Source organism: Stegostoma tigrinum, chromosome 24 (assembly GCF_030684315.1).
Source record: "Stegostoma tigrinum isolate sSteTig4 chromosome 24, sSteTig4.hap1, whole genome shotgun sequence".
NCBI lineage: Eukaryota > Metazoa > Chordata > Chondrichthyes > Orectolobiformes > Stegostomatidae > Stegostoma > Stegostoma tigrinum.
Genome location: NC_081377.1, coordinates 23,008,942 through 23,022,945, shown reverse-complemented (window position 1 = coordinate 23,022,945; position 14,004 = coordinate 23,008,942). Strand labels below are relative to the sequence as shown.

At 40.0% G+C, this 14,004-nt stretch overlaps 1 protein-coding gene across 4 annotated transcripts in view; it reads right to left on the bottom strand.

Annotated features, from left to right (window-relative positions):
- Positions 1-14,004, bottom strand: part of adprs (ADP-ribosylserine hydrolase) — a 112,113-nt gene that overhangs the window by 12,117 nt on the left and 85,992 nt on the right. For all 4 annotated transcript variants that reach the window (XM_048557855.2, XM_048557856.2, XM_048557854.1 and 1 more), the window contains 2 exons: positions 12,063-12,159; positions 5,279-5,486 (listed from right to left, as the gene is read on the bottom strand). In XM_048557855.2, coding sequence (XP_048413812.1) covers positions 5,279-5,486; positions 12,063-12,159 — 305 coding nt within the window. The remainder of the gene's footprint in view (positions 1-5,278; positions 5,487-12,062; positions 12,160-14,004) is intronic.

Below are 14,004 nucleotides of genomic sequence, written 5' to 3'. Positions count from 1 at the left end.
TTGGCTTGCCGAGCTGGTTGTTTCACAGACGTTTCAATACCCTCCAGGATAACATCATCAGTGCAGCCTCCGGTGAAGCACCGTTGTTTTCCTGCCCGGTTTTTAAACTCTGGAGTCTGCTGAGCTGGATTGCCTCACTTTTGGATTTCCTTCACAGTGCAGTGTACATGGTACCAAGTTCAATGTGTTTGTTGATGGCTTTCTTCATGGACTACCAGGCTTCTAGGAACACCAGTGCCCGTCACTGCTTTGTTTGTCCCAGTTGAATTGGTGGTTCTCCTTATCCACGTGGATAGAGATGAGAGAGTATTGGTTGTGATTTTTTGCAGCCACTTGGTTTTTGTGTACCCTTGTTGTTAATTTCCTTCCTGTTTGTCTGGGTGTAGTGCTTGTCACAGTCTCTGCAGGAATATTGGAATTCAATCTGGATAAATGTGAAATAATGGACTGGGACAAGGCAAGGGAATATATGATGTACGGCAGGGCCCAGGGAAGCACTGAGGATCAGAGGGACTGTGTGGGCGCACACTAGTCCCCCATTATTAGCTGAGGCATAGAGTTTAAGTGTAGGGTGGCTAAACTGGAACCATATAAAACATTGGTGAGGCTACAACTACAGTACTGCATGCAGTCCTGAAATCCACATTGTAAAATGTGACAGCATTGGACAGGGTGCAGAGGAGATTGACTAGGATGTTGCCAGGGATGGGCAGTTTCACTTATGAATAGACATTGGACAGTCAAGGAATAAACAAAGAACTACGAATGCTGGAAATCTAAAAAACAAATTGCTGGACAAACTAAGCAGGATTTGCAGCATCTGGGGAAAGAAAGCAGAGCTAACTTTTCAGGACCAGTCACCTGAAATGTTCGCTCTGCTTTCTCTCTCAAGATGCTTCCAACTCTGCTGAGGTTCTCCAGCAATTTCAGCTTTTGAAGTTTGAGAAGATTTGTAGTTCAGGTCGTGGATGAGATTGCAGACATACTCGCTGAGCCAGTAGGTTTGGTTGCAAACATTATGTCACCCTGCTAGGTAACATCATCAGTGCGTCTCCAATGAAGTGTTGGGGTGTTCTGTCCCGCTTTTTATTCATAAGCTTCAGTTTATTAGGGTGTTTGGTACCACTTCTGGCTCTGTTTCTCAGTGGCTTTTTTACACAGGGTCTAATTCAATGTGTTTGTTTATGAAGTTCCAGTTAGAATACCAGCTAGATCTGTGTAGTATACAAATACCACACAAAGACAGAGATATACTACATTAACCAAACCAGAAGAAAACTGACAATAGGGATACAGTAACACCAAACAGCCACCAAGAGATGCAATTAATTCTCATTTGTCTCACTACACACAGACTACAAGGGCCATGAATTCGACTGGAACAACACTTCATTAATCACACAATCCAAACAGAGAAATGCCATGGAATTTCTGGAGGCCTGGAATTCTAACCAGAACTCCATCAACAAACACATTGAATTAGACCCTGTGTACAAACCACTGAGAAACAGAACCAGAAGTAGTACCAGACACCCCCAACAAATCAATGTATATGCCAACGCTTCACCAGATGCACACTGCCAGTGTTACCTAGCAAGGTGATGAAATGTTTGCAACTAAACCCACCAGCTCGGCGAGCATGTCTACAACCTCAATTTCTGTTTTTGTTTTCCATAGACTAGGGTTGTTTTCCTTAGAGCTGAAGAAATTGAGAGGGGGTATGCTTGAGATCTATAAAATTATGGGGGACATTAGATAGGTTAGACAGGAAGAAACATTTCTCCTCGATAGAGGAATCAATGACTGGGGGCATAAACTAAAATAGGGACAGAAGGTTTAGAGGAGAGGCATAGAAAAAATTTTTCACCCAGAGGGTGATGGAAACCTGGAATTCACTGGCTTAAAGTTAGAGGCAGAAATCTTCATTTCATTTAAGAAGCATTTTAGACAAGCATTGCCAAGGCATACTAGGCTACAGGAAATTGAAAAGCAGGTCTGGCAGCATCTGTGCTCAGAAAGTAGAGTTTATGTTTCAGGTCTAGTGACCCTCCTTCAGAAGTAAGGTAGCCATTTTTGACTGGTGCAAACGTGGCAGGCCGAGAGGCTGTTTCCTGTCCATTAGACCTCTGACTGCATATCATTGCAATCACTGATAGCATAGGTAAACCAGGTGATATATTAAAACAACAAACTGGTAGATCTCTAATAAGTAGCTTGTGGCACGTCAGATAAAAACAAAGAAAGCATTATAACATGTAATGCACATGAAGCATCTATGACAAACTGGAACAAGCAAGTGTAGCACAATATCTTTTTTTCTTCTATGTTATCATTGAGAACCTGATAAGGGGTGCTAAGACTAAATCAACCTAGTAGTATTCTAGGATCTATGGATTTAATCCTGACCAATTGAGGAATCGCAAACCTTTTCAGTTGACTCTGATACCATAAACCCCAATAGATTGCTATGACTCTCTATCACCTGTCACAAGCTCAGAGGTAAGGCAGTCCACAGATTGGCAAAACAAAAGATGACAGCAAAGTAGAACACTCCAGTCAGAGTTTGTCCACTCACCCGTTCTTCCTCTTCGTTTTCCAACAGAACTAATCCTATATATATTTCAACATGTCTTCACTTCCAAACAAATCAGAGTGGACCCTAAAATGTTTCTCTGCACTGACGTGACAAGAACTGTTGGTTTCTCTAGCACTTTATGTTTCAATATTGACTGTATTTTTCAAAGAAAGAAAAGTACATCATTCAGAACTCAATGTTGTTAAAGTTGCTATGCAAATCGAAATTTTTCTTCCTTTGATCTGATTAGGAAGCTCCACTGAATTCTCAGCCTTTGCTCCGTAGTTTGGAGTCTACAGAATCAGCAGATATAGGAGGTGGCATGCTGCCTTTGTTTCTCAATGCATAGATTTTGTACAAGATCATGGGCTGACTCTCTATTTCTTCCTAACAGCTTTCAACTGCCACAGCCTAGGCTGATGCCCTGACAGAGGTATTGAAGTTAAAAGATATTGTATTTGAATTTTAAATACAGTAACTGATTTTTTTAAAATGTGTGGAAAAAAGATAGAAAAAGTGTTAACATGAACTTTTGGGGATTAGTTCTGTTGGAAAACAAAGCAGGATTACTAGTTCTGAGGAAGGGTCACCAGACCAGAAACATTAACTGATTTTTCTTCACAAATGCTGCCAGACCTGGTGAACTTTTCCAACAATTTCTGTTTTTGTTCTACTATATGCTTAGACCTTAGTAACTCAAGTGTAAATAGCTCCCAGTTATCGATCTATAAAAACAATCGCCGGTTATTTACGGAACTCAAAAGTTGCTAAACACTGCTAGTCTTTGTTATATCCTATGGCAACACCTTAACCAATTAGAATCCAGATGCCTGTTCTGAGAATTAAGACTCACAATTAACGGCTCTTGTGCAGCTCAATGCCAATGACAACCATTCAACATTCTGATCGCATCCTGTATAATCCTATATCCTCCCCAACTAATTTACCAAAAGTCTTTACGGACTGCATGATAGAAAGCCTAAGACTTTGTCTCCTTTCAGCAATGTTTAGGTTATCCACTAACACAGGCTAAAGAAACAACTACTTGTGTTTGGTTTTCCAGAAATCTATCAAAATACTTACTGCATTGTCAGTGGAGAGATCCTACAAACTTCCCAAACTCAAACTGGAAATATGTTCCTCTCCCTGCACCCTCTGTCCATTTCCAGTACCATCTCTAATTCACTATTAGCAAAGACCCATCATATCCAAGAATACATAAAAGTATAGCTTAGTTCACATATGTCGCAAAGCAGAGATCAGAATTTGTTACAAACGCAAACCAACTTTTAAATTCTAAGTGCTGCTGGCCCAGAACATAAGTTCAAAGCACCTTCCATTCTGTAATTACAAACTCAGAAGGAAATGTAAAATAATGCTCCTTGTCCTCAAAAACAGGCCACCATCTAACTAAGTAATGCTCCAGGTCATCCACTCGTCTAGATAAAACTCTGGCAAGTGAATATGAACATAAATATACAATTAGTACAAGATTAATTATAACTGGTTAGCCAAAGGAACAACATTCCTTTCCTGCAGCTGCCACTCCACCATATACCTCTTCCATAATTGTCTCAATCTCATTGTGTATTACTGGCTGATATCTGATCTAGTCAATTTACCAATAATTAACTAAGAGATAAGCAGTAGGTTGGGCAGCATCTGTGGGAAGAAAGCAGAGTTAATATTTCAAGTCCAGTGATTCTTCATTAGAAAAGGTTAGCTAAGAAAGCAGCTACCTAAGAGCTGAGAGTGAGTATGTGCTGAATGCAACCCCTATAATGTGATCATGGGTTCAGGACTATGTGGGAATGGGTGACTGTACTAAAAACAACCCATATCATAACAGGGCCAGGTGTGAGGTAAGTTTAAAGAAAAGGAAGGATGGAATTAGGATCTAAAGTTATTGATCTCAATGTTGAGTCCTAGGGTTTGCAAAATCCCCAAACAGAAAATGAGAATCTTTCAGCTGGTGCTGAAGCTCGCTGCAACATTGGTAGGGTTGCAACAAATGCTGACGTGGGAACACGGTGATGGTGTATTGAAGTGGTAAGCAACTGGAGGCTTGGAATCATTTTTGCAGACAAAGCACAGTTGTGAGCCAAGGACTGGGTAACAGTCTACTCTCCATCCAGAAAATGACCTCAAGCTTCCAGCTACCACAACATTTCCTCACTCTTAGCTCTTATTAACACTTATTCAGCTTTTCTTCTATCCTGGCCTACTATTTATTGTCTCCTTGTTTACCTCCTTTTGTCCCTCTCCCGCTCCCTGAGCTCTGATTTCCTTCCTGCCACTAACTTCAGCAAAATAAAACACTTTCTCTTAGCTACCATCAATTCTGATGGAGAGTCACTAGGTCAAAATATTAACTCTGCTTTCTTCCCACAGATGCTGCCAAACCTGGTGAGTTTCTCCAACAATTTCTTGTTTCAGATCTCTGGCATCCCCAGTTCGTTGTTTTATTATAGAAGAGAAAAGCAGAAGAATTGTCAAGTGAACGCACACTTAGTGGCTGAGGAAGACAGTCCAGTGATGGTGGACAAATAATTGTAAAAATGTTTAAACGATGAGTTATTCTGCTCAAAGTGGACCACTAACACTAAGGGGACAGTGGATGGGAGGAAAAGAGGGCAAGTAAAATCAATACTAAAATCTCTTACTTGGAAAAAAACTAAATTGCAAATGCTTCATCAATCTGACCTTTTTAACATCCTGAATATCTGGATACGCCAGAGCAATTGGGGCGATCCTCATGGCACCTCCATTTCCATATGAACCTTTTCCTTTAAACTGTTCCCTTGCTGGTTTAAAGATATCATTACAGTTTGGATTTAGAAGTTTCTTAAATACGCGAATGACACCATTTCCATACCCACGGTTCGGCTGTTCTTTGTATTCTTCAGCAAACCTATGACATTAAAGACAAAAGTAATCTGTTTGCTATTTTTCTATAAACTTCAAACAGTGCCTCACTCAGATTATTAAAATCAAATATACGTTGAGCAGTAATCTATTTTTCAAACCACATCTCAAAGAGGGATAATCAGCATTGGCAATGCTATAATTTTCTCATCCAAAAAGGTACTGTAAAAATTCAGCAGGACTAGGATCATCTATAGAGAGCTAAATGGATTCAACATTGAAACTCGCTAGGGCTCAATGAGACTGAGTAACTTGTTCATTCCAACAGTTTTGGTTTTTATTTCACATCCCCAGCATCTACAATTATTGCTTTCATATTACATACTCTTCTTAGATCAGTCACCAGATCAATTTACAGCATACTCAGCTAAACAGTAAATGCTCCCTTTAAAAGATGTACTCCAAAAAGCATTTACCTTATTAGTCTACTTTAGACAAAGGCAATCCTGTATCCAGTCTCTCAACAGAAACCAATTTTCTTTTATTATCAGCATGCAAAATGATAAACTAATGGCAAGTACTATATCCGGTTCTATCTTTCATCTACCACAGCACAACTGAACAGTTCAGTTATTCCTGCTTTATGGAGACCATGCTCGACTAGAGGGGTTCATTGTAGCCATAATGACAAATTATTACTTAATCTTCATTTTAATTGTACATAAGCAAGAGTTACTCATATGCAGTTGCCCTATAATGACATCCTTGGCTTCTGAGTGTCTGTCAGAATATAGAACCAGACTACTGTGTTCAGCACTGTATTTACACTTCACACAAGCAAATTGTTCTAATCAGAATTATTGTCCTGTTCATTAGCTACACGATCTAATCTTGAATATTAACAGGTCCTGCTGCAAACACCAACTCTGGAAGTGATTTCAACAGCCTTGCAACTATGTAAACTATCCTACCCCATCTTCTAAATATCTTAGATCTGTGGTCCTTGGCTTTGAAATCAGTCAACAACTGGAAATTTACTTATCCTATTCCATTCTTTACATAAAAATTCATCTGTCATTCATCTTGTAACCTGCATTATCCTAAACAAAAAGGACCCAATTTTTCAGGATAACAAAGTGTGGAGCTGGATGAACACAGCAGGCCAAGCAGCATCTCAGGAGCACAAAAGCTGACGTTTCAGGCCTAGACCCTTCATCAGAGAGGGGAATGGGGAGAGGGAACTGGAATAAATAGTGAGAGAGGGGGAGGCGGACCGAAGATGGAGAGAAGAGGTAGAGAGGAGAGTATAGGTGAGGAGGTAGGGAAGGGATAGGTCAGTCCCGGGAAGACGGACAAGTCAAGGAGGCGGATTGAGGTGGTAGGTAGGAAATGGAGGTGTGGCTTGAGGTGGGAGGAAGGGATGGGTGAGAGGAAGAACAGGTTAGGGAAGTGGAGACAGGCTGGGCTGGTTTTGGGATCCAGTGGGGGAAGGGGTTTGGGGGTCTGCTTTCCTATTTTTATTTCCTACACCAGGTAACAACTTAGTGGGTTTGCAGAATACTATTTAAAGCTTGACAATCTACCTATAGTGTGGAAGCCAATATGCATGCAACTACAATTTCAAGACTAAGGCTCATCATTGATTGCCTCTTGGCTTTTACGTTCTAATGTCCATTGATAAAATCTAATATTCAATTTGTATTAACAACCTCATCAATGCAAGAGAATAACTTTACTGTACTCTAAGCACAAACAAGTGGATTCCTTGTTTGCATGTACTCTTCGTTCCACACTATCAAGTTAGTTTCAATTCACAACATAATACCTGGTATTTTTTCCCTGTTCAAATTATATTAGCACCAAGTTCTATTTTCACAATTTTAGCCCATTCCCAGATATTGTCAATGATCTGGTGCATCTTCCTTTCAGCATCCAAGAATGAATTATACCTCCTATGTTGGTATCGTTGCAAATGTTGACATTATAGACCTTGAGTGAGTGTCCAAACTATATGCGATCCAAGTCAATTCTGTACTGCAAACTTTTCTTGTAATTTCCTGGTTCACACCTTACTGTTGAATTTGAAGTGTAATTCCCCTATTTACACCATTAAACTTCAAAGAAATAATTAATCATCGTTCTTAAAATCCATGCCAATTGCTAACGATTGTTTTCATACTCTAGATGCATGAGAATTTGAAGTTTAGTAATAAAGTTCATTTAAGAGTTAATCTAATGTTAAAGACTAACTGGCTGGCAATTAACTACAACTTGGTCTCTCCTAAAAGTAAGTACGAGATTAGCCATTCCTCGAGATATGATTTCTTCTTTCATCTTCCTTAGGATTGAAAAATATTTTTCACTACATCCTAGCACAGTAGCTTCTCTATACTAACTAAATAATTCAAAGTTTTCTTTTTTACTATACCACTCATGTTCTCAAGATTCAACTTCTCTCCAATATCTTTTAGTGAAAGGTGTAAAATACTTTGTAAATATTTATTCCATTTTCTGATGTAAAAATTGACAAGGGTGCCTCGACCCGAAATGTTAACCTCTTTGATTTCTCTCCACAAAAATTGCCAGACCTGCTGAGCTTTTCCAGCAATTTCTATTTTTGACCATTCTTCTTTCTCCCAAATCCCATTTTACTATTAGTAATCCATGTTTTACTAACATACTTGGAAATTTCTCTTCCATTCTTTTTAAACAATTCTTGAATTCTCTCAACTTTCCTTATCCTCTGCTTTCAAATTATTTTTCTAGTCTCTTATAGATTCGCTGCTCCAAATAAAGTCAGCTTCTACCTCCATGAAAGGCATGAGTTTTCTCTCAAAATTGAGAATTAATTTTAAATGCTGCACTTCCACAATCTTTTTTTATTCAATATAAAAACTCTACTGTCACCCTACAATCTAATACCAACCTTACTTCTACCCCACTGAACACATTCATCATCCTTCTAACAGCTGTCTCAATACAACTTGATTTTGTAGTTTTTGTTGTGGATTTCCCAGTCTAAATGGACAATTGTATCATGGCCATTCTTTAGTTCCCTGTTCAAACAACCTCCTTATTCTCCAACTTAATCATTTTAGTTGTACAGAGTTAATCTCAGTCTATATGTAACCACTCCTTGCGGAATGATAGCCATCTGTTTCAGAGCCATTGCCACTATCCAAAGTGGAATTCTCTTTCTGACATCAGAAAGTCAGCTTAAATAGATTCCTATAAACTTCCAATTTATTCTAGCACATTGCTGGATAAGAAATCCTGAGTGTACAGCTTGTGAAATCCTGTTCCCAAATGGTTCCCCAATCTCCTGAACTCAATTAGTTGGGTTTATTTGGTAGTCCTATCCAGCAACACTGCCAGAACACAAAAGTTTCAAAACTGTTTGAGAGCTTCAGCATCTCTAGCTACTCAAAATAATATTCACTTCCAACCTTTCTCTAATCTCCTATAGTTAACTATATCTGACACTTACACGTGTGATTATACTCAAAATCGTGTTACGAAGAAAAAGCACTCTCCCAACCTAATGATACCACATCGTCTTCATCCTCTTTACAGATTCTGACAGTTGGGGACTGACCAATAAGAGCTGCTCAAACTTGCCTGAGCCAACAGCTAGCACTGAAAACATGCAACTAAGAAGTCTTACAGTACTGCCCATTATATTTTGTTCCACTTTAGCCTGTAAAAAGTTTATTATTTTGTCCTCCCAAATCTGCACCAAAATTCGCATTCCAGAAGTTTCAACATATTGTCTGCTCCTGTCTTATTTCATTATCAGATCACTCTATGACATGCTTTGTTCTTCACTCCTCAGAATAGCCTGCATATATCAGTTGTTACATTTCTCTTGCTTCTGTGATAAATCAATTGTCTCCCATGCAACATGCTCCAGGTACAGTACTTAATCATTGCTAATAATAGAACACTCAGACCTAGTTCTAAGCCATATGAGAAGTAGGTTATAGTCAGGGGTGTTCTACAGTAAGAATTATACCTTGTTTCAGAGGAAGCCAAAAGCAATGCACATGTAAAGATTCAATGTTCAGGTCTTTTTTTTGAAAAGTATGTTAATGGCTTTATTTTCTAAAAGGTAAAATTAATTGAAGGGAGCATCATTGTAAAGAGGCACCCATTTCCCTCTGGGGGAAAAAAACTAGCAAGACAAAATAATTAAACGGTAGTTTTTTTTTAAACTGGATTTTTAACTGCATTTTTTTAGATGTAAAATTTGAGGAAGGAGTTAGAAAAGAAGATGTGAAGGACATTTTTCCATCCCCACCCCTGTCTGCTTTCCGGAGAGACCACTCTCTCCGTGACTCCCTTGTTCGCTCCACACTGCCCTCCAACCCCACCACACCCGGCACCTTCCCCTGCAACCGCAGGAAATGCTACACTTGTCCCCACACCTCCTCCCTCACCCCCATCCCAGGCCCCAAGATGACATTCCACATTAAGCAGAGGTTCACCTGCACATCTGCCAATGTGGTATACTGCATCCACTGTACCCGGTGCGGCTTTCTCTACATTGGGGAAACCAAGCGGAGGCTTGGGGACCGCTTTGCAGAACACCTCCGCTCAGTTCGCAACAAACAACTGCACCTCCCGGTCGCAAACCATTTCCACTCCCCCTCCCATTCTCTTGATGACATGTCCATCATGGGCCTCCTGCACTGCCACAATGATGCCACCCGAAGGTTGCAGGAACAGCAACTCATATTCCGCCTGGGAACCCTGCAGCCATATGGTATCAATGTGGACTTCACCAGTTTCAAAATCTCCCCTTCCCCCACTGCATCCCTCAACCAGCCCAGTTCATCCCCTCCCCCCACTGCACCACACAACCAGCCCAGCTCTTCCCCCCCACCCACTGCATCCCAAAACCAGTCCAACCTGTCTCTGCCTCCCTAACCGGTTCTTCCTCTCACCCATCCCTTCCTCCCACCCCAAGCCGCACCCCCAGCTACCTACTAACCTCATCCCACCTCCTTGACCTGTCCATCTTCCCTGGACTGACCTATCCCCTCCCTACCTCCCCACCTACACCCTCTCCACCTATCTTCTTTACTCTCCATCTTCGGTCCGCCTCCCCCTCTCTCCCTATTTATTCCAGTTCCCTCCCCCCATCCCCCTCTCTGATGAAGGGTCTAGGCCCGAAACGTCAGCTTTTGTGCTCCTGAGATGCTGCTTGGCCTGCTGTGTTCATCCAGCCTCACATTTTATTATCTTGGAATCTCCAGCATCTGCAGTTCCCATTATCTGTGAAGGATATAGCTGTGTGTCAGTTTTCTCTCATGAATCAGAAATTCTGGACTACAAGTCCCATTTGAGAAACTAGAGTACAAAAATCTACACCAAAACCCCCTTTATTTCTTCTTCCCACCTGTCTCCTCCCTATTTTGCTAAAACAAAAAAAAGTCTCTCTGCTTTGGGAAGAGTAAATAAATTGAAGAAACCAGTCTAGAACTTCTCTGCACAGCTTACAGTGAATACTTTCACAGGCATTTTACTAATCTTAATGGCCCACCCTATTCTGGCAGGACAGCAAATCCAAGAAGGAAGAAGGCTCGAAAAGCACCTAAAAAGATCCTGGCCCTCCACAAAAGTGGAACTAGTAGCGAGTTTTGAGAAGATTTGTAGCTCAGGTTGAGGTTCTGGATGTGAGTTTATTCGCTGAGCTGGCAGGTTAGTTTTCAGACGTTTTGTCACCATTCTAGGTAACAACTAGTGGAACTAGTTTCAGTTTATTAAAGATGTAGAGCTATCAACATCTGCCTGCCTTTGTGACAAGGTGAAAAAAGATGTGATCAGTAATATCTGCACCAAAATAAGGGGTTGTGCTATATAATAAAATTCCAAAGATCTCTTCTTGTTATCTTTAACTTTTGGTTACTGACCTCGATGCCATTGGAATCAATTTCTTCCTACGTTGTACAATAATGTAAGGGATTTTGACAATGCCCTAACTCCTAGAGTTAGAACCTTTATTTGAGTATTCAGGGCATCTAATACCCTGGACATTGCAAGCTTTTGACTTTCAATTTGGCAGCTCGTACGTTTCTAGGGCAGAATAGGAATGAAAACGAATGATCCAAAACTGTTTCATCCTTCACAAATAATTGGTCCAGATAACGGGCTTTGAACCGGTGACCAAAATGAGTATTCAAAAGAGGTCTGAGGCACAATTTTAAAGCAAGGGGGAAGTACAAAGGCATAGAGATTTAGGGAGGGAACTGCAGAGCCTAGAGCCGGGGCACCTGAAAGTATGACTGCCAGGAGTGGAGTGAGAAATCAAAGCATAGAGGCACACGAAATATAAATATGTGCGACAGGAAAAGAAAAACTATTTTGCATTGAGACACAGTGTCTATTCAACAATATATGTTTACGTCCTTTGCAGATAAGAGAATATAAATTTCAAAGATCACAACGTCACAGCGAGCGTATCCGAACAACAAGCTAAACATCATAGAAAACAATGATGGAGATGTTGAGTTCAGTATATTTCCAATGACTTTTGTAGGTTTAAATCAGAATACTGTGTCACAGACAATTTAACAAGATCTCCACAATAGAGTATTTAACCCTTTAAAACGTAATGTATTACCTTTTAGCCATATCCATTTCATCAAAGTCTTGTTTTGATATCAGCGACTGTGCCACACACCTCGTCATTGCTGTATCATCTGAATACACTAAAGAACCTGAAAATTAAATTCACTGTCTAAAATAATGGACTGTGAAAAAGCAAAACATAGAAAATATATAACAGTAGCTAAAATCAAGCAATAGCATCAGGATACAGTGGCAGTTAGTACATGGCCACAAGACAAGAACATTTACTATATCCATATAAATAACAACCAAGACTTGTAGTATTCATGCAGGCTGATAAGTACAGTTGCAAAAAAGCATCCCTTTGTTTAATATACTGCATTGTTAAAAAATAGTCAGTCAATAACTTAAAACAGTAGCTCTGCTCCAATCAATCTACAGGTGCTACCTGAGCTACTGAATTGTTTCCCGCATGGCATTGTATGGTAAAACATTACAACCCTGTTCCATACCAAATACCAACACACATGATGGTAGCAATCTAAGTAAGCAGAGGAAAAGCAAGACTGTACTGATTGTTTCTTAGGGTCAAGAAGCTAAGCATCTGGGATCAGTATCCACAAGCCACAGCAGTAATGTGGTTTCTGGGCAACAGTGAACTCCAGGATGTTGAGATTCAATGATGAACATGCCACTGACATCAAGAGCAAATGGTCAGATTCACATTTTTTGGAGATGGTTATTATCCGATACACGTATGGCATAAATATTACTTGCCACTTATCATCCCAAGCCTAAATACTGCCCAAGTCATGCTGCATGAGGGTGTAGACTGTGTAGTTATATAATCAAACAACCCCAATTTTGACGATGATGGAAGGTAGATTACAAATGAAGCAGGTGAAGATGGTATGGCTGCAGGAGTTCTTTTGGGCAACTCCTAATGATGACTACCTCTATCAAATTAAAAACACCTGCCTTCGGGTATGGTTTGATTCTGAACAATGGAACATTTACCTCTGACTGTCACTCATTCAATTTTAATTGAATGTCAAATTTGGACAATTTGTTTTTGACAACATAAAAGAGTCACTCTCTCCTCAACTTTATGATTCAATTCTTGTCTATATTTGGAGCAAGGCTGTAAGCACGGTTTAAGAGCCAAGCAATCCAGATCAACCCAAACCGAAGTGGTGAATGGCAAGCAAAATGGTTGGTAACTGCTACTTGACAGTAGCACCGAAAACATCTATCACTTCACCAATGATCACGTGTCGGCTGATGAAGTGGTAACGAACATTTGGTTTTATGCTGCTTTTTGTGAATGGGGAAAACAGGGACAATCTCTTTGATACTTCAAATGATAACAGGCTAATGATAACATTTTAAGTGCTCAACCAGTTCTTCATATCACATGGCATGATTTCAGTTGCCTCATGAGTGGCAACTGTGATTGAAGGGATTTCAGGAAGAAGCGGAGATGGATCATTCACTCAACACCTCTGACTGCAGATGGCTGAGTCTTTTCAGACTGGTCTTCTGCAATGTATCGGTGTTTAGTTTTCTACAGTTACTCAGGACTAATGCTCCCTCCAAGATAATGCGATCACACAGTAACCTGAAAGCTTTCACAGAAGCTAAATAAGTCAGTCTGTTTTTAATACCATGTATGATGATTACACACTTAAATAAACATGTCATGCAGCTACAAAACAAAAACATTTTATGTTTCAAGTGAGAACCATGAAATCTTCTATATTTAACAAGTGGTTCAACAAATCTACACCATCACCACTATCTCCAATTTTCCTGAAGACATTTGTTGGTCATTCTCCCATTTACATCTCCTCTATACAGATCTGCTGTTCCTTTGTTTTCCCCATTACCATTTAATCTTTCCTTAATGGTTATCCCTCTTATGATATAGACTCGTCTTTTAATGCAAAGAATCTTCTCTTATTTTGCCCCCTTATCCAAAGTCTGTACTTATATAA